The following is a 21,263-nucleotide window of genomic DNA, read 5'->3' on the forward strand; positions in this document are numbered from 1 at the left end:
TATAGATGCATTAGAATATGAATGCATAAAGAAGTTACACACCACAAAAGAGGCGCTGTAAAAAAGATAAAACCGAAACAGCTTCATAAACGCTTCAGAACATACACACTAAATATACGCACAATGACATAAACGACATCATGTTCGCACGCCTGCACACTCAGCCTGTGTAACAGGCGTTTTCTGACAAGCGCCTTAAAAGACATTGACCGTTGAACGCTCAAGTTATTCATATTCATACTAAACATATTCTGTGGTGCAAGGAAAAATTTTGACGACATTGATGAAGGATAACAATTGCAAATTTTCAGCTGCAGTGAATACCCATGATGGTGATGACAAGACCAGGACTGTAAATATATGCAGTTTACCTGAAAAGGGTAATGTGGCGTAAATCTTGGACAACCAGGGCGAACCTTTCACCTATACTTAAAATGGTGTATCTGTAACCTGCCATGCTCCTATTCACTGCTGCAACATACGTTTGCTGCTGATCCACACGCAACACATTAAGCTCCAACGGCGTTAGTTGCAATCCCATCGCATCTTCCACCACATCAGATGCAACCTTCGACACGTTCTTTTTATGATAAAACTTGCCTTCTGTTTTAATGTACACAAATATTCCAACCAGAGTTGCACTGTTAAGGTATATATTTCTTCATCAATACGATAAATAGGTGTTCATTGAGCAATTTTTCATCGATAAAAACAACATTATTTACCAACACCAAACTAACACACAAATATGACATTGGAATCGCAGGACTTTGTATTGCCCTACGAGCAAGTTTTGGGGATGTAGTAGCGGTACACGCTCAAAAAGTAGAGCGTGTTTCTGCTTGATGCACAAGCAAGCGCAGGCAAGTCTGTTCCCCGCAAACGCAGGTCACCAGTGCATTTTGGAGTCCACACAAATGCATGATTATAGTTTAAAAATACATGCATTAACAGAAGATGCATTATTTATCAAAAATTGTATATTTTCCAAATTTGTTAATTGTGATGCAGCCTTGTACATGTTTTGTAGTTTTTTGGCAAGAAGTACTACTTTTACCAAACATGCCTGTGACCGATGCACATTGGAGAGAAAATATCCATTGATACCACGAAAGAAAAATGAAGCGTGGTTTCAACCAACGAAATACTGATGCTTCGGAAAATGTCACATTGAGACGTCAGATTAAACATCGTAATGCAGGTTACGGAAACCGAGTTTTTTGTGACTCGGGTGGGGACCAACGGCGCCGCGCTCTTACTCTGTGTTGCTCGGTGGCGCCGCGCTCTTGGTCTGTGTTGCCCGGAGGCGCCGCGCTCTTGCTCTGTATTGCCCGGTCTTACGTCCTTCGAAAGGATCCTGCCGCCGACTCTGCACCGTCACCTGCATCATCGATGGCGCCGATATTTTACTGATTCGAGGTTTGGGGTCTGACGACCGGTTACTGAATGTCGGCCGTCCATGCGGCATACAAAACACCGTCGTAATTACACGAATACGTGATTGGAAGTTTCAGCAGCGCTGGGCGTTTCGTTTTAACCGACCTAAGGAGGGTGTAAATTTGGCTCGATGGATTCACTGCGCCGCGCCCCGCCGTCTCCTCACGCTAATGGTCCGTACGAACGTGACGGGGCGCCGCCGGCACCTCGGCGGCGAGCAACCGCAGCTGTGAGGTGGATCGCGGCGGACCGGGTCTGGCCGGATCAGGCCTCTGTGGGATCAGGCCTCTGTGTCTGTGTGGTTGTGAAAGGTCTGGCAGGTACGAAGACGTGCTCTGGTTGCCATTGATCACCACGCAGCAGAATCAGCCGGCCGTAATCAACACTACGCGCTTTGGCAGGGAGTCAATTTATTCCCCCCCCCCCCCTCCTCAAGCTTTTGCAGAACAATTTCTGAAATGCGCGGCGTAGCCTTATCAATATTTGCTCATCTGTAGGCAATTGAAGAGCGAATCTTTTTGGTGTAAAAATGGACGAACGTTGTAAGGTTGCTGACCTATGACAGGCCAAAATCAGGCCATGGCTATAAGCGAAGACGGTTTCTAGGGCATCGTTCAATCGGATGCGTCCATGGAGTGTTAGACGAAGCCATGCATCTCTGAGATAGTTTGTTCGACAAAAAATTAAATACAGTTGCTATGAAAAGTCACCTGAATGTTTGTGCAGGAGAGCCAAAGCTCGGAAGGTCGCATGTGAACGTCTAACAGAACACTCCTCGCATTTGGTCATGATCTCTAGGATCGACACCATGCGGCGTGATCTACTCTATACCGTTACAGTCGTTCCAACAGGCATAAGTAAAACGTGATATGAGCCATTGGTATTTACGCCCACGTGTCAATACTTTGACTTCTGCCTCATCATGTAATGTTTCAGGGATTGTAAATTTTACGAGGTTTGAGCCTCCCTAGGAAGTTTTTAGTGCACAGAATGTTGCATATTTTCCTCATTTATCTGGTAGCCGGTTGGAGCAAAACAAAAGAAACAGCTATGCTAGCGGGCCTTATATACATATAGCTGTTATGATTTATCTAACCTCTGTCCATGTTCATACGCATATGATGCGCATGTGCAGTTACGGCTTATGTGCAGTCATTCCTCTGGCGGCTAAGCCAACAGAGTTTAATCGCTGCATTATATCTGGGACCGGATCTGACCGACAGGGTGCCGTCGGTGCGTGCCAACGCGCCTTAAAAGTTTAACGTGGAAATCGCGAAATTAAAAAGTCACCAGAAATCGCCGAAACGCGTGTCAGGACTCGGTTCTTAGCTTGGAAAGGAGGCGTCACAGCGCAGTGCAAATAAACAGTTTTTCTCGGAAAATGATAGGTGATGGTATACCAAAAAAATGCAGGATTGATGCGCACGCTGCGCATGTATCCTGGTGCACAAAAAGTGGATTTGGCGTCGTTTGGTCTTGTAGATAACGATTCGAAATTAACTGCACCGAGCGGATGCACGTGTCGTCCACAGGTCAGTCAGACAGCTCAGCACCGTCAGACACATAGCGACGCTAACAGTCGATCGGGGATTGCCCGATGTTGCGCACTTGGGAGGCAGTCTCGAATATAGCGCCCCTGTCACCTACGCTGAGTATATCCTGACCACACAGTTGACACGTACGTAAAGCCAAGTTCATGGTGACGAACACCCAACCAAATATTTTCACGGCGATTTGATCGCTGCCGCCGGCAAGGTTCGTCGCTGTAACTTTCCCCGTTTACCTGGGTGCCAAATGCGGCGATCGTTTGCCGTAGACTCTGCACGTACATTGGAGTCGCGAATTTGCACCGTTCTCGGGCGGTTCTCCGCGCGGCCGATATTCGGGCGTGTCCCCGTGGCTTTCGGCAGCCGAGGGCCGTCGGTGATCCCCACACGGAAAGAGCAAGGGCGATACAGCTGAGGTAAATGCGATGCATGAATTGGCTCACAGTGCAACTACGGTGGGGAGACGACCCCCCCCCCCCCCCCCGCCCCTCCCCCACCCCCACTCCTAAAAGCCCGAATTTTCGTTTTTCATCGTAGGGGGATTCCAACAGAAAGAAAGCGAATCGGCGTGATGCGTGCTTACCGAGCCCCGTGCCCCTCCCTTAGGAAGCTCTTGGCTCCACCGGCTACGCCCTTCAATCGGCTAATGCGGCTTATGTAGCACGTGCCGTAGAGAACTTCAGAATTCCGAGCAAGACGACTAAAAACGACATATAGCCAGGAAGCCTCCAAACAAAATGAATCCAAATAAGCTGTATGAAATTCACAAGCAAACAAATTTATCAAGCAATCAAAGCTCGTCAATATTGGAAGTTCAGACGGCTCAGGCCAGGAAATACCGATATCAAACGAAGTCTTGGAAACGCATTGCGCATCACGCAGCACTGGCTCTCTGGTCCATTTAAGTGTCACCTCACAAACTGTTTGAAGCAGGCTACACTTTTTACCCATGGTTGGACTTTCAAATGACTTGCATAGAGCCTAATCGCCCAAATCTAGCATTGTGCTTTAAGCCCAACAATGCACTATTTTCAACCCTAAAATCGCGATGCTTTTGATATGCGTCGCCCTTCGCACACCACGGCCAGTCTGCTGCTGCACCTATGTGCGCGTGGTGCGTCAGAAGTTCCGCGCGACAGGAGTCACCTGCAGAGTTAAGCCTTGGTCGTGCTTTCTTCTTCAGCAGCCTCTTCTCCCGAGTCAGGGTCCGTCTCTGTTTCTGCAACATTTGTGCACTGCTTCCCTTCTTCGTCCCGACCAGAGTACAAAACCGTGTAATTCGGCGACCCGGAATGCATGGCGTGACTGCATCTCATACAGCTGTGAGCAGTAAACGCTGAATATGTTCCGTATCTCTTTCCATATCCTCTGAGGCTTAAGCAGGCCAGCCATTTCGTCTGGTGCACCATTTATGTGTGGGCTGTCCAGGGTGTTTATGACTGCCCTCTGAATTTCAGTATGGACATTGAATTGCATATAACTCTAGATTTCACTATGGACATTGAATTGCATATAACTCTAGATTTCACTATGGGCATTGAATTGCATATAACTCTAGATTTCACTATGGACACTGAATTGCATGTAACTCTGGATTTCACTATGGACACTGAATTGCATACAACTCTGGATCTCACTATGGACACTGAATTGCATACAACTCCGGATTTCACTATGGACAATGAATTACATATGCTTGATAATGCACATCGAACAGCAATCGGCGGCAAAAAATTTGTGAGCGGGGCCTCGTAATCTGCTGACGCTTTTGTAAACGGACATAGAGCTGCATTGAAGTCAGGGACTCATACGAGACACGAGCCAAATGTTTTGTTATGAAATGTGGGTACTGGATGTAGGAAAAAGCGATTGTACTTGAAATATTCATAAACTTGATATATATATATATATATATATATATATATATATGCATGCAGATTGATATAACTGATACACATAACTGCCAGCTGCGTTTAGCGTAAGACGGGTGTTGTGACGCTGTAGCAGTTCTCCGAACAGAGGCGCCTGGAGCGTTAGAGATGACCGCGTCGCGACATGTGCGGTGGGATGTTCGACACACCCGGTCACCGCCACGGTGAGGCATGGGAAGCCGGACGCCACACTGGCGGACACCGCGGTTGCCCGCCTCAGTTCCGGCCAGCTCACCTGCGCACCGTCGCCGTTTCCGTCGCGCCATCGGCCCGTGAGAGGGCTGCGTGTTATGGCTGGCGCACCGATGTTGTGACCAACGCACCGATGTTGTGACCGATGCACCGATGGCATGTGCGTACCACACCAGGCATGTTCCGTTTGATTGAGGTCCGCATGGCCACTGGCGATAAACTATTGCAAACAAACTGGCGTTCCTTATTCTGACCGATTTTGGCAACTTTGGCAATGTGTTGTCCCTGAACCACAGACGCTGGACATTCTGCCGGCACATTTCGTACATACAGTGCAAGGATACATGCTGCATGCGATAATGTAAAGAGTTAACTGTAAAATCAGTGATAACTGAAAATATATTTACCCCAAAGAGTTATCGGCAATGACTATTCGGATCTCAATCATGAAGTGTTGGAATGTTTACATCTCCCACAGGTTTTGAATGAAGAATGAAGGAGCCTGCACGTAAGTTTGTGTACACATGCACCTAACATGTATCATGCATGAAATGCTGGCCCTACGATATTTGTACGTCAACATGATATTCTCTTCGTCAATATGCTGTTCGAATGTATCAGTTGTCTTGTCGTTCTGAGAAACCGGATGTGTGTACGCATCATTGTGTGATGCGTGTGCAAGCGGTTGGCATGCGCGTGATTAACATTAATTTTTGCTTTTGCTTTTTGTAATAGATGCTAGGCATTGTTTTGCACCTAACAGGGGGGGGGGGGGATGAAGGCATGGGCACGAAAGAGGACGGGCCGAAAGCGACAGAGCAGACGCACAAATGTGGCATCCTTGCTTCATCAGACGACGATGTATATGTGTGAGAGATGTCGTGTTCAAGCCGCCGTCTAAAGAAACAGAGCGAGGGGATCAAAAGAGCGTGACGACCTTCTCTGGGCTCCTATTCCTGCTTCATTTTATCTTGAGCTATCTTTTAGATATGCCATTCTAAACCGCATTGAAGACGATCCACATTCTACGCCACGCATGGTGGAGGAAGGGCTTTTTATGTAATGTAAGAGAAGCGTAACAAGGAGAGCAGAGGGGGTGGGGAAGGGTGGACAGCATAGAACTATATTGCCAGGTGTGGTTGCAAATCATGCCTACGTCTCTTTCAAATGTGTTCAAGCCTTAAAGCGGAATAGCAGTGCCTTCGTCACATAACATGCAACACACCCGTCTTTAGTTCGCACCTCTGGCTCAAGTACGGGCCAAACGGACGTTACCTTTTTGGGACATCGGCGTAGTGCTTAACGCGCGCCCTGGTGTCTGGTTGGATACCACTGCTCGGATATTTGTTTGACCTCTTGAAGGTCATGGTGACCAAAATCATAGAAGACTGCTTTGAGTTTTGCATAGGAAAAAAAACAAAGATAAGGTAGGCAGTATGCTCCTGGAAATGAAATTTTACCCGGGTCATTTTAGGTCAGTGATCTATTATGACCCACAACAGTCCATGAAGGATGTCTTATGTTGCTCATGTTATCAATACATTCGAAATGAGCACCAGGAAATACCCCAAACAGCAAGCCCTAGAGTAAAAAAAACAAGTTGGCTTTAATTGGTCATTCAATTGTTGTGATGCTTAAGAAAGCATCTCAGAGATGTGCGGCTTCGTCTAACACTCCGTTATTCCATCAGATTGAACGATTCCCTTGAAATTGACTTCGTTGAATCTATGGCCTGACTTTGACCTGCCTCAGGTCGGCGACCTGATGAAATAATCCAATTTTTAATTCTGCACGATCCACTATTCAATGGTCTACAGCTATGCACCATTTGACGTGGCTACGCCGCGCCGTTTGGAAACCATCCCGGAAAAACCCTCAGGGTGTCAATTTGACCCCCATCCGAGTGCGCTTAACAAAGCGAAACTATTGGGTCGCCCAGCCTAAACAGTGCATAAACAAGAGGGGATGAAAAATGACCAAACTGTGAGCGCAATGTATCGACGGCCCCGGAGCTATTAATCCGTTTTTGGTGCTACTGCTTATTAATTAACCCATGCCTGGCTCGCAGCCCTAGTTTTCCTTTACCATTTTAACTTCCAATAAAATGTCAAAGAAAGCTACCAGATCAATACTGTTACGTAGATGGCGCTATCAAGACAAGCGAAACAGACGCTATAACTACAGCATATGCCCTGCTCCAAGAGCGTGGGTCGGCTGTTCTGGTATTTCCTCGTAATGTGAACAGCCCTTCCGGTTGTTGAGTCAGGCTCGTCGTGGCAACTCACGTAGCCACGCTGCGGAGTTGAGGAAAACCACAGGTATCTATTGTCAGTGTGTTTCCTGAGGAATGTCTGTCCGTGCTTGTGGTCAACGCCAAGGTACAAACCGTGGACTTAAATGCCATTAGAGGTGTAATATCAATGCTCCCTCTCTATGCCCTGCGAAAAAATCTGATCTGGTGTACCAGCACGGGTGTAACCACTGGAGATGGGAGATACATGCTCCCCCCATTTTCCGTAACTGCATTCCAATTTTACCTGCAGCAATGTGTGTTCTCCATGAATGCCTTTGAGTATTGGTGAACCCCTGTACAATGCAGTGTGCATAATAAGCAATAAAATAAATGTATGTCTTCCCATGGAAAATAAATGCTGAAAGGTCAGGCCACTTGTGTATTTCATTTTTGCCCCTCAATCTCAGAGAAATGATGATGGCACATCTGGCTGGAAGGTATTCCAGTGCTGTATTTGTAGGCAACCCTAGTCACTACTTACCATGAGATAGGTTTTGCCCTTGGTGGTCATCTTATTGCCAGTCATGGAAGTAAACATAGCAGTCAGCAATAAATATGTTATAAAACTTAGCACTGCCCTTACATGTTTTGCAACATTGTTGGCACAGGTATCATGCTTTTTAGGCTGTCATGCCAGAATTCTTAACAATGTAGGTAACAGTATGAATGTCAAAATATAATATAGCACTATCAGAATAATCAATGATAATGCATTTGTGAACAAAGCTTTCATGTGCAAAAAGCTCAACCCACACCAATAGTAGGGTATTTGACATTCCCTAAAGTCCAGGTTGTGAAGCCAACAACTGATGTGGGCAAAAGTGAAGCTGTATTCAGCCAGTGCATTGCAACATATTTATTCATAAGATATCAGCTGCTGTGAGCAGTTTCTTTTAGCAAATAAATGCTGCCAAAATGTGACAAAAAGATGCAGGATTAGACAGATACACATCAGAAAAGGCTTGATTTTAATATTTTATGGGTTGAAAATAGTACCTGTATATAGAGCAACTATGTGTGTGTACTGTATGCATACTAGCTTGTGAAGATATCAGAATGTGCATGATTACCTTGGAGGTGTGGAACTAGAAGATGTAGATTGGTAAAAACCAATAAGATCCAATGGGATGTCAGGTCTTCTGATCATGTGCTTATATGTGTACTGAAGTATGCTAAGTCCCTTTAACTAAGTTTGTTTTGTATGCAATTGCAGCTGTTCTGCAATGTTCTGTGAATTCCAATGGCATTAAATATGGATTTTTGTGTATTTTAGGCAACTGAAAGATGGAACCAGAAGATGTTACAGAGGAACCAGCCAGTGAGCCTGGTGCAGTTAGCAAGCTATGCACTAGCATTGGGCAGGTAATCAACTATAATGACTTGACACTCTGATTTGAGGCTATGCACATATAAAATTATGTATTTTTTAAAAGAATGTTGGCCCCTTCCCATTGTGGCATGCTGTAATGCTGCCTTTACACTCCCATAAGTAAGCATGACAGTTGCCTGATCTGATTTTGCTTTTCTTTTTTTAATGCTTGCAATACTGTTTTCAGTTTTTGTGTTCTGATGCCTTTAAAAAGTGTGGGTAGTGCATATAGATCATATGTGCTTAAAATGCTGACATAGCTCATGGAGACTCATCTTTTGAGTTGCCAAGAATATCAGCCATGGCCCTTGAAATTGTATGTTTTCCCTTCCAGCCTACTTCAAGCATGGGAAAGGGCAGAGTATGAACTAAGCAATGTGATGTTATATTCACTGCTAAATTCAATAATGTCATGCTTGTGGATGGAACTGTCTAACTCTGATGTTTTCAAAGGAAATCAGACCAGGGCACCTTAATTGATCTAAAAGTCATGCACCTCTCCCTTTGAGCTCAGGTCACTTGTATTTCAAATTTCCATGTGAAGTGTGCCAAAAGTCATATTAGGCTTTGGCACATAAGGTGTTTTCATGGCAATGACATGTCAATCTGTTTAACAGCGATATCAGAAGGTCTTGGATGATGCAACGCCTCACGTGCGACGACGATGGATCCTGGCAGGCCTCTTCAATGTTCTTTTCTTGGGCCGCATTGTTACATGCAGGTGAGATGAGACTACGCTATGTGTGAGCTGGTGTTGTGGCTAAGACCCGCTGTTCAAACTACCAATGTCTCAAGATCACATAATTTATCGGTCTGTCCTCGCCTCCAGTGGCGTTTTGCGCACGCCACGCTTTAGCCAGCTACTTCTCCGGCCGGCTTCAGGTGTAGCCGGTTCTAATGGGGACCGGAATATGTTCGGTTAAAAGTCATGCATGCATCACAATCTCGAAAGTGTTTGGTGACGGTAATGTTAAAAGGGTTAGATGTGCTGCTATACTGTATTTTTGTTGGTACAAAGGCAATTAAGCAAAAAGATGGGCAGTCCTTTTTCGGATATCCCAGTTTGCCTTTGACGAGGTATTTATGGTTGGATGTTTTTGGTATAGTTTGAACACACTTCTGAGCATAGTTACCTGGCCGTTGCAGTGTCTGAATGCAGTGTTCCCCAACCCTTAAATGCCACCTAATTTAATTTATGCCAAAACGGCTAAATTTCCTTTTCGGGCTCCACTTACCATCAGCTGACAATTTATAACGCATTATTTTTCGTTTCAGGGCTGGTATGTTGTAACGTACGCCCTGGCGATATATCATCTTAATCTCCTTATAGCATTCCTGACTCCGAAAATCGATCCAAGCTTAGAAATGTCATATGACGGTAAGTCGTGTTCTCATGATGTGCCCTCAGGCGACCCTTCCCATCGACAGCGACGAGGCGCGTGCTCTCAGTAATCCATCGGCTGTGGAGTCGAGGGGGCAGGCCTGCGACGCACGCGCTAACGGCCCGTACAAAGTCGAGTTTTATCAGTGTACGTGATTGGGGGGTTGAGTTGAGCCGGCGTGGCGCCGTCATTTTCGGGGGAAATCGAGACGCGGCGCTGTGGCCACCCGCTAAACCTTTTTCCCGATCGGAATATCCAGGTCGTCAACGGACTGCTGATCTGGTGTTCGTGGTGTAGGGTACTTGTGCGGTGTGTTTGTGCTTGTGGAGCGCTTGTATCAAGGTCTCCCATCAGTGTTTTAAGTAAGTCGACTACCCCTTGAAGCAATTTACGCATGGCGCATCCAGGTAGTCTAGTATATATTTATACATCGAGGACATAACATATCAAAGACAAATATATTTCATCTGGTTGGCTGTCATGCAAACGAAAATTGTATTGGCGGCAAATACAGCTGTGAAACTGACAACTTAAACCTACGTGCAAATGGCGTGAGAATGAGGATGGCACCAATACAAACATCAAATGGCGTGAGAATGAGCAGGGCACAAATGACAAGCATCAAATAGCGTGAGAATGAGCAGGACGCCAATAACAAACATCAAGTACGTCACGTGCGGGCAGGAGGGTAGGAAAGGAGTCCAACTGCACCAATTTTCGCATCACCAGCGGTGCCATTTTCGGACATTCTCGGCTGAATAGGTTTATGTGTGGGTGCGGGGCGGTGGCCGGCGCGATAAGCGCAAGACTGAAGACTGCTGAAGCATCCATGCTGAGCGTGCTCTGTAAGCTCCCGGGGCGTTTTGGTCGGCTGTTTGCCTGACTTTGGGTACATTGTTGCTATTGATAAACCCGAATGGGATTATGCAAGTGCTCATTTCTTAGTAGGCAAACTACCAAGTTGTATTTCCCAGCTGGGGTTCACTACTCCTACATAAAGTAGTTAAATTGTCGAAAGCCATTTTCTCTACTCAGTGAATGTGGTACTGTGAACAGTCATTTCTGTCAGGACATCTTAATTTGCATGCACTCAGCGAGGCATGCCATTGTTCATTGCTTTGTCCAGCAACCAGCTGACCTTAAGTTTTTTTTTTTAGCGGGGGATCCATCGTATCACGTGCGGTGGTATAAATGGTGCGAGTGGCAGTGGCAGTATCGAGCAACGCGACTTAAAGTAGGTGGTAGGCGGATCATTTTCGGTTGGACAAAACTGAGACTCGGGTTGTTATTATGGGAGCTACAATAATCAACAGTTTAATGACGTATAGTAGTGCCAAAACAGGTCAGCCGTTTAAAGACGACGTTTTTTGACGACATAGGTATTTTTGCTCTGCAAAAAAACGCGTGATTTATACCTGTGCTAGTTCGTAAAATGTTTTACTTTAGAAATAAAAAGAAACTCACCGAAGATGTTCTTTAAATACTATTTTCACTACACTGCACTATTTTTGTCTTTTCTGTCTGTCTGCACTATTTTCCTCCTGTTGTGATTGTGGTGTGATTGTGCGGGGTGTGCGCCCTCGCCCTCGCTGTCTTCCGAGCTCTGTATCTGACTGGATGCCTGGGGGCGTCTCGTGACCGCGGGTCTCCCGATTCGCCGGGAGTCGGGGGTCGGCCGCTGAGGCGGTGGCAGGAGGGACCCGACGCTCGCATATGCGAGTCGGTTTTTGGGGGAGTCCGGGTGAATACACGCTACATTCACCTACAAGATACTTCGGCGATCATGCCTTAACCGCCGCGGCCTGTGGCGACGCTGTGGCAACGGCTGCTGCGGGTGTCCCAGCGCCAGTGATGTCGCCTACTACGGCCGGAGTGAACAGAGGGACCGCGGTGACTGGTGGAGGCCCATTCGACGCGCGACTCATCCCCGAGTACGATGGCACGGCCGACATCGTAGAGTGGTTCACGAGGGCGGCCGCGCCCTGCCGTCATCGTGGAGCAGACTTGCCCAGCATTCTGCTGGCGCGAATCACGAGTGGCGCGTTTGCCGTCTGGCTGCAGATGCCAGAGGAGGCGCACGCATCGAGTGACGCCGTGCGTGAAGCTCTCTATGACGTCTTTGCGATGGATCGGTTTGCCGCGTACGACGCATACACCAGCCGCCGGCTGCTGCCTGGTGAGTCGCCAGATGTGTTCCTGGGGACATACGGGGCCTCGCAGCTCTGTGCGGTGGGGTTGCGGAAAACTTGCTCACGTGCGCTTTTATCGCCGGCCTGCTCGACGAGGTGCGGAGGCTGTCCGCGCTGGCTCCAGGGCGGAGGCTTTGAGTCTGGCAAGCATCCTGGTGTGAGTCCGGGCAGTGCTGAGCGACGAACGTGCCGGTGCGGCAGCGGCAGCGGCTGGAGCGCACGAAAAACGAGGGACCCACAGGCGCAACCGGCAAGGCGACCCGTCCGGAAGTGGTGGACCTGCGGACAGGCGGGTCACCTGGCAGCGGCGTGCCCAAATGGGCAGGGGCTGCGTTAGCGCTAGCGCAGTCCCCCGAGCAGTAGCGCGCGCTCCGCCAGTCGTGGCACTGGTGGACCAGCTCACTGGAATGTGGCGTGGAAGTGGGCGCACGGACGTGGTCCCGAACGTCTGCGGAACACCGTGAGTGAGTACGCTGTGCCGGCTGAAGCACGAGAGGCCTACGAGCGCGAGTTGGCTGAGTGGGTGGCGAACGGATGGCTCCGGCCCTATGACGAGCAAGAGGACGGGCCCGCTCGGGGCCTGATTCCCTTGATGGCAGTTCAACAGCCGCACAAGGGGAAGGTCAGGCCGGTGTTGGACTACCGCGAACTCAACCGGCATGTGACCGCGCACACCGCGGATGCCGACGTGTGCGCCGAGCAGTTGCGCCGCTGGCGCCAGCATGGTGCCCGGTTGGCCGTGGTCGACCTGTGAAAAGCGTACTTGCAGCTGCGTCTGGAGCGCCGGCTGTGGCCGTATCAGACGGTGCAGGTCAAGGGCCGCACCTACAGCCTCACGCGGCTCGGATTCGGCCTCAATGTGGCGCCGTTGATTATGAAGGCCGTTGTTCAGGCGGCGCTGCGTGAGAACGAGGCGATCAGCCGGGGAGTGCTCGCCTATGTGGACGACCTGCTCGTCGACGAAGACGTGGTCAGCGCCGACAACGTGGTGGAACACTTTGCGAGGTACGGGCTGGCCTGCAAGCAGCCGGAGCGAGTCGTGGACGGAGCGCGAATGCTCGGCCTTCGCGTCGAGACTCGGAATGATGAGCTGCGGTGGTGTCGAGACAATGAGGCGCCTCCACTGCCGACCGAGCTCAACCGGCGTGCAGTGTTTGCGTGGTGCGCGCAGTTGGTGGCGCACCTCCCCGTGGCGGGATGGTTGCGGCCAGCAGCTGCCTGGCTGAGGAGGCGAGTGAACTTCCTGACGATTGGGTGGGACGACCCAGCGTCGGATGATGCGTTGCGCGCGCATATCCAGGAAGTCGCAACGCAGGTGAGGGCAGCTGACCCTGCTCTTGGGCCGTGGCGAATGGTCGGCCCGGAGCTCGTGGGGTGGACTGACGCGAGCGCCATCACGAACGCGGTAATCATGGAGGATGCGGAGGATGCCGCGTTCTCGAGGATACCGCGTGGCTCCGGCCAAAGTCCAAGGCGGCGAACCACATCAACATGGCCGAGTTTGACAAGGCGATGGGTGGCGTAGACATGGCCCTGGCATGGGCGTTAAGCGCTTCAGCTTATGTACGGACTCGGCCACAGTGTTCAAGTGGTTGAGTAACGCCTTGAGCAGACACTCTCGTCGCAGAACAAAGACGCAGGGGGAGATGCTGATCACACGCTGGATTGGCCTCATGCGACAGTTGGTCGACGAGTTCCATCTCTCGGTGACCGTCCAGCTGGTGCGGTCACAAGACAATCCTGCCGACGCGCTCACCCGAGTTCCCCAGACCTGGCTGCGAGCAGAGCTTCGAAATGCGACTTCAGCCGCAGCAGCCGCCGCGCCAAAATGTTTCACGGCACCCCCGCGAGATGCGACTTCGGTCTCCGCGACTATCGGGCCGGAAGAAGTCGCGGCGCCCCCGGCGGACCAAGAAGCCGCTCACGAACCCACGGCAAGCGACGTTCGTGCCCGGATTAAAGGCATACATGAACGGACGGGGCACCAGGGGATCCGCCGGTCCCTGTGGTACACCAGACGGGACCTCGGCGGACACGTCACACAGGCCGACGTGCGAGCCGTCGTCAGCAGTGCGATGTGTGCCGTTCGATTGACCCGGCGCCGACTCGCTGGCGGTCCGGCTCACTCGGCGTCACGACCAACATGGACCCAACTCGCGGTCGACGTGACCCATTGCCAAGGCCGCCTCTACCTCACGATCGTAGACTGCGGTCCGTTCCGGTACAGCATCTGGAGCGCACTGCGACGATCTGACGCGGCAGAAGTGACTGATCCCCTGCATCGAGTGTTCTTAGAACGCGGCGTGCCGGCTGAGCCTCTGCTGGACCATGCCACTGAATTCCGGAGCCGGCGCATGGCTGCATTCGCCGCGAAGTGAGGGCTTCGGCCGCGGTTTCGCGCGGTGCACGAGGCCAGCGGCAACAGAATCGCGGAGAGCCACCACCGAGCTATAAAGGTGATGGCCGCCCGCCGACGGTGCTCCGTCAGTGAAGGGGTGCGTCGGTACAATGCCACTCCGCGGGACGGTGCTAACTCGCTGGGTGCGCCGATGGCGCGGGTATTCCGCACAGCCGGTGCCGACCTGCCGATCGGCCAGCGCGCTGCCGAACCCGCACCGCCGCTGATGCAGGAACCCGCCTCATTGTCGTTTCGCGTCGACGATGCGGCGTGGATGCGGGGCCGGGAGCCCTCCACGCGGTGTACCGATGTGTCGCGTCAGGGCATAGTTACGCGGGTCGTGTCGGACCAGGTGGCTGGGGTCGACGGCACGCCCTGGCACGTGCGGTGCCTGCGGCGGCGGAACCCGCAGAAAGGCTCAGGCGGGAGCCGAATTCTCGGCGCGGGTGAGGAGTTTGGGGACGACACAGGCACGCTGCCGATGACAAAACATTGTGTCGAATTATGAGTACACGGGGGAGGGGGCGGTTCAGATCCGCCTGCCGTGCCATCAACCCGTTGTTGCGGACCCTGCTGAGCGCCCATCGCTATCTTGGAGCGATCGCGATGAAGCGTCAAGCGCCAGTACGAGTTCTCAGTCATTGTGCTGTAATGAGCATGAATTGGATGAGTGCGTTGTGCGCAAAGATGACTTGTTCGTGTCCAGCAACGGTGCGGCGCTACCACCGCCTCGGCCGGATCCTCCACAAGGAGAGAGGGAGAGAGCCGCAGAACCGAGGAGGAGCGGTCGCGCTCGCCAGCAACCAATCGAGTTGTATGGCTTCAGTGTCCCCACCGATCTCATTGACGATTACGAGTGTGTGTAGATTGGTAGAGCGGCATGATTGCTTACAATCAGATGGAGGTGTGGTGTGATTGTGCGGGGTGTGCGCCCTCGCCCTCGCTATCTTCCGAGCTCTACATCTGACTGGATGCGGGGGGGGGGGGGCATCACGTGACCGCGGGTCTCCCGATTCGCCGGGGGTCAAGGGTCAGCCGCTGAGGCGGCGGCGGAGAACCCGGCGCTCGCAGGTGCGAGTCGGTTTTTGGACGAGTCCGGGCGAATACACAGTACGTTCTCTTGGTGATATATCAGGAGTCATGGTGATTGGTCTTTCCATGATTACCGAAACTATGTCGAGATTTCTTGCTTTTCTTTAAACGTTCCAATTTGACATGCAGAGGGTGCCTTTGTTTACGTCTGGGCGACTGCACCAAGCCATAAACCGACGTCACTTATGTCAGGGTTCATACGGGGTTGGCGCTGCTCTGAAGATGAGCTGTTGCTACCTGTCTCACCGTTCCTGTGATTGACACCTCACGTGATCATCAGCTGACGTTCCTTGTGTCGTCATCCATCCGTTTAACGCTCCATCAGACGATGAGGCGATGCTGTTTTCGTCACCAATATTTGGTTTAACGCTCCACCAGACGATGAGGCGATGCTGTTTTCAACACCAGTATTTCGTTTATCGCCGTACAAGACGATGAGGCGATGCTGTTTTCGTCACCAGTATTTCGTTTAACCCTCCACCAGACGATGAGCCGATGCTGCCGACACGCTCCAACGACGAGTTTCGGCCGTTCGAGCGGCGGCTGCCCGAGTTCAAGTTCTGGCACAGCGTCATGAAGGCGACCACCATCGCCTACTGCTGCACCCTCTTCAAGTTCTTCAACATCCCTGTGTTTTGGCCAATCCTCGTTATGTACTTCATAACGCTATTCTGCATCACCATGAAGCGCCAGATCAGGGTAAGGGCATTATGTTTGTCGCGTGCAGGATGTTTGACACCTCATGTGGGCTTTCTAGATGCAGGCCATCAAGACGGCCAACGTCACAGAAATAACCTAGAGTAGCAGGGTTAAGTTTGAAACCAGGGCAGCGCACTGGTACAGCACATCAACCCGGTCACCTCCGTCCGATTATTTCCATTATGCGTATCGATGCGTTTTTTCTTGAATGCCAGTCAAATAGGTTCCTTATGTTTGTATTTCTGTCCTTTTTTGTGAAATGTGTCGGTTATGTAGAGAAAATAAGTGTTTCCAACGTAGATGAATTTTGTATTTGGATGTTCATCCTGTAATTGGAAGCTGTTTAGACCTAAATGTTGCTTTCTGGCGAGGCTGGAGGCCAAGTGAGTCGCAATTTATCTATGGAAACATTAAGCTTTAGCAGTCCAGTCCGACCGTCACACTTCCTAAAAGTGTGACGTGTTCCAAGTTTTCCAATATCTGCACTACCACTTGCCATAGTATCATAAAGTGCTTAGCAACACGAAGCGCAATTCGTTAAAAAATTATGCTGTGTAATTGTTGGACACTTGTTTTGTCAGGCAGGATTGTGAGATCAAGATCTGCAGATATGGGTACCGAATGCCATGTGTTGCAAAGCACCACTTTTTCTAACCGTCACCCAAGGTCAGGCGATCAGGGGTGCTTTAGCCGCGGTTAGGGGCAACAGAATCTGACTTAACGCCGCATAAACTAAAAGTGAACGAGTCGTCGAGCTTCAGTCTAACAAGCAGTGAAACAAAAAACAAAAAGCGAGCGAAAGAAGTAAAAAAAAACTTTTTACATGTTAGCTAAGGCAGCAGCCTTTGAAAGGAGACAGGAAGTAGTTATAGCTAAAGGTTACGTTTGGCTACCCACCAGCCCATTTCCGACGTCAAATTGCTATGATTAGGGCTAGTCAGGTCGTTACGTACATACAGGTGCACGTGCTCAAAACACGCACAAACTATGGATTCGACCGATTTTGGTCGCTTGCGATGATTGAGATCAGATCCCAGCGGTTTGGCCAGATGAAGGCCTGAAAGGCAGATGTACCCACACTATAGCCCGTGGACGGATCTAAAAACGGTTCGACGTATAGCTGCTCAAGAGATGATATGGTGGTGGGCCTGAGAGCGGCCCGTGCCATCGGTTCCAAAACCGACCTCTAATACAAGGCTTACATCGAGAGATCGAGCCGTGGAAACTACACATGTGTCAAATCCTGTTGTTTGTGGCTCACACGCACTCATTTTTTCGCGTTTGTGTGATGTTTTTGCAGCGTAAACCGTAAATTATTGTAACTATCTGGATATCGTCGATTTCGATTTACAGACCTAACCGGACTCATAGCCGGTCAATTTCCAAGCAGCATTTGTTGTGAAATGGCGCGCAAAACAGTGGACCTGCGCCCGCTGGAAGCCAATTGAAGGCGTTTTTCAATGCCTTTCTGAAATTCTTTGATATTGGTCGTCTCATTGGTACTTGTCTGGCCTCATTAGTGTAGCTGTTGTCATCAGTTACTCAATAACAAAAGACAGCGCTCCCTTATGTGATCACCTCGTTTGTTCCACGCCGCTCCAGAAATGTTACCGATTTACATGCATTTGAGGTCAGCATGAAGTAGTGGCGCTCTCAGAAGTCCCAAAGCTTTAGACTGCAAGTCGGCTTTGTGTTTTCTTAAGTTCGGTTAAGTTGTATTTAAAGTCAGTATGGGTGTAATTGATATTAGATACTGTGATACCCATCCACATTGCATGTAATTTAATCCTCATCTGTACCGTTATGGTCCTTCTTATTTGCATCCGCTCCCGTTCACGCGACATGTGACGCCATTACGCCCTACTTGTTACTTGCGTGCGTGTGGGCGCGCCTGTACCGACCTGAGGTATAACGATGCCCCTCTCCCGCCTGCAGCACATGCTGCGTACAAACTACCTGCCGTTCTCCTGGGGCAAGCCCAAGTACGCCAGCAGCGTGGCGGCCGCCGACCGACGCCGTCTGATGGCGGTCCGGGGTGACGCGGCCGCTCCGGCCCCGCCGCCGGCCAGACCGCGCCTGCGCCATGGGTCCGAACACTTCGCGCGCGGCGCGCCAACAGCGACGCAGGGCCGGGCGCGGCTGCGGTGTCGGCTGCAGTGATGGACGCACGCGCGGCTGGCGACGGCAGCGTCCCTGTGCCGCTGCTCCGGACGCGGCTGGAGCCTCGCGAGCAGCCGGGCCGCGGGCCTGGGAGCGGTGACGGCGTCCTGCCACGCCCCGCCGGCACCCAGACGGTCGACCCGGGTCTCCCACCAGGCCATCGGACCCACTTGTTGTCTGTTTTCACGTCGTCGGACTCGCAAGGGAGCATTGGTCGGTCCACGAGGACTGGTAACAATAACATATATGTTTTTTACGTAGACTCGTCTGTCAGGTTGGCATTTTTTAGTTGTTAGGGAGCGTCCGCTGTGTTGCAAGAAAGTTGGACATGTTCGTAGACCACCGCAATGGCGATGATGGTGCACTGTTTGTGAACACTTACCCATTTTTGCTGGATGCGGCAAAATATATGAGGTTATGAAACGTCGACCTATAGAAGGGAAAGGCATGGGTCCGTCGTCCCGCACCATGTCTTCGCGCTGCTTACTTCCTAGCGTACAGACGATTAGCGGGCTGTTAAGCGAAGGGCATGAGGCTGCATAAAAGTTTTCGTAGTCAGAAAAAAAACGTTTTGTCAGATCTCATTGTCCAGATTTTTGGTATGAGTTGAATGTTTAGTTCAGTTATGACGAACGGGAAGTTCCGACTTAAACTACAACCAGTGCCGGGAAACTGGATCGCCAGTTTGGCGTTTTCCGTTAACCTTAGGTTTTGGACTAGTTTCAGTGCTGTCATGATGAAAGTGCCACCACTGGGGACCGTGCTTTGATAAAACTTAACACTACTGAGTACCATACATGCTGTGATCACCGCGACAACGACTCGTGGCGAAAGAAGCACTTCAAGTTAAACAGGAGAGTACAGATTCCAACAACTTTCTGTGCACTTGACCGAAAAAAGGGTTTTCGTTGTACCCAATTTCGAACATTATTGCTTCAGTACTCACGGGTACCGTTCATTGTCAGTTATGCGATGCCCGCAAGGCAGTCAGGGCCGCGTACCCAATTACCAAACGCCGTACACAAGTTCTAACCTTATGAGGTCAGTTAAGTGCGCCACGACAGTTCCTACGGTTTAGAAGATAGCCGCTTGTGAATTGCGTACGCACCTGCGATGCCGTGGGTAGATGATCAGATAGGTACTCCGCCACGGGGAAACGCGACTTAGGTGTGGATCCACTTCAAAAGCCTCATTGCAGGCTGCATTTGTGTGGTTTAGGCAATCGGACAAGCTGTGTTCTTCATTCAAATTATTTATGTGATTGTAGCACCTGGTGACAGATATTTGCATTCTGTACCTACTAAACCTACGGTCAGTTTGGCTTAAAGGGTGTTCCACATTGCATGGATTCGAGCTGAAGAGGCCATTTTGAAGATCATTCGGTTGCAGTTTACAGCCCTGGGATGCGTGGCGCCATAGCAAGGTCATCCAAATCCTGCCATTTCACCAGCCAAGCGGCGTCAAGGTCAGGAAGAATATAGCCGCTCGGCCGTTCAGATTGGCATCCGCGAACGCGACTTCCGAGTAAAGGTGGGCGTCAATGACTCTCAGGCAATGTTGCGCAGCTGTGGAAGCTTCAGTAACAAAAGACGTTTGTGTGCTACATAGGTTCAAGAAAGTTCGACATGGCTTCTTCACGTGCTTAGTTATTACAGAAATCAGACTTGTAATCTAGTATAAGCTGATTGGTAATGCAGTAAAAGAGTCGTGTCATAAAACTATGATGCAGAATGCTTAAGATCAGTCGTTATATGCAAAATGGAGACATAATGTGAGTAGGCACAGACCAAGTATACAGAAGTTTAATTTAGATGCCGGAGAAATTACTTTAAAACAATCGGACCGTACAGCCCCCAGTCCTGCTGCGACGCCCGAACTTCATGCGCCTTACGACCATTTAGGTTCTGGGGGCCTTGACGACTCAGACGCCGAAGTCATGCACGGACGAACCGGTACCCTGGGGTACTTCCTTAATTCCAAAGAAACAGTGCACATAAAATCTGTCTATTTTGTCGAGGAGAAGTTATACACGACCAAAGAACATATGTTTTAGGGGGCGGCCCGTATGATTTTCTTCAAAATCGCCTCATCGAACCGTGAACCGATGGCCATCAATCAGGCTGAAGAAAACTTATGAGCCATTTACATGTAAGGGTTCAAAACCGCCTAGCAAACTTTTATGATGGGTTGTTCACTTACTTAACGACAAATATATGCCGAATTACGTTCGTATGAAAACATCAATCAATCCAAGCAAAGAAATGCAAACATAGTTTGCCTATCTGTCTAGGGGAAAGTTACACACACTCGAAAAAGCATGACTAAGGAGCGGCACCAGCGATTTTCTTTAAATGGCCCCATCGAACCACAGGCGGATGCCCATCAGCCTAGCTGAAGAAACCTCATGGGCCATTAATATCTAAGAGATCGCAACCCCTTAGGCAAAATAGATAACGGGATTTTCCACTTACTTCCGACAAATATGTGCCGAGCTGCTTACATGCAAGCAATTTGTCAACCCAAATCGATAAATGAAAACATTAACTACTTACATTGTCTACAATCGAAGAAACG

At 50.0% G+C, this 21,263-nt stretch overlaps 1 protein-coding gene and 1 long non-coding RNA gene across 2 annotated transcripts in view; both read left to right on the forward strand.

The window, feature by feature from the left end:
• Positions 1–7,314: 7,314 nt before the first annotated feature.
• On the forward strand, positions 7,315–9,474 carry LOC119109733 (uncharacterized). Its single transcript, XR_005095451.1, has 3 exons — positions 7,315–7,425; positions 8,674–8,762; positions 9,387–9,474. It is a non-coding gene; the product is annotated as an uncharacterized LOC119109733 (long non-coding RNA).
• A 510-nt stretch (positions 9,475–9,984) lies between these two features.
• LOC119109817 (protein RER1-like) overlaps positions 9,985–21,263 on the forward strand; it is a 36,953-nt gene continuing 25,674 nt past the window's right edge. Inside the window, exons 1-3 of the mRNA XM_037233570.1 lie at positions 9,985–10,147; positions 16,315–16,529; positions 18,465–18,557. Of these exons, the coding sequence (XP_037089465.1) occupies positions 10,135–10,147; positions 16,315–16,529; positions 18,465–18,557 (321 nt within the window). The 5' untranslated portion in view covers positions 9,985–10,134. The remainder of the gene's footprint in view (positions 10,148–16,314; positions 16,530–18,464; positions 18,558–21,263) is intronic.

Source organism: Pollicipes pollicipes, unplaced genomic scaffold, assembly GCF_011947565.3.
Source record: "Pollicipes pollicipes isolate AB1234 unplaced genomic scaffold, Ppol_2.1 Scaffold_7231;HRSCAF=8579_pilon_pilon_pilon, whole genome shotgun sequence".
Classification (NCBI taxonomy): domain Eukaryota; kingdom Metazoa; phylum Arthropoda; class Thecostraca; order Pollicipedomorpha; family Pollicipedidae; genus Pollicipes; species Pollicipes pollicipes.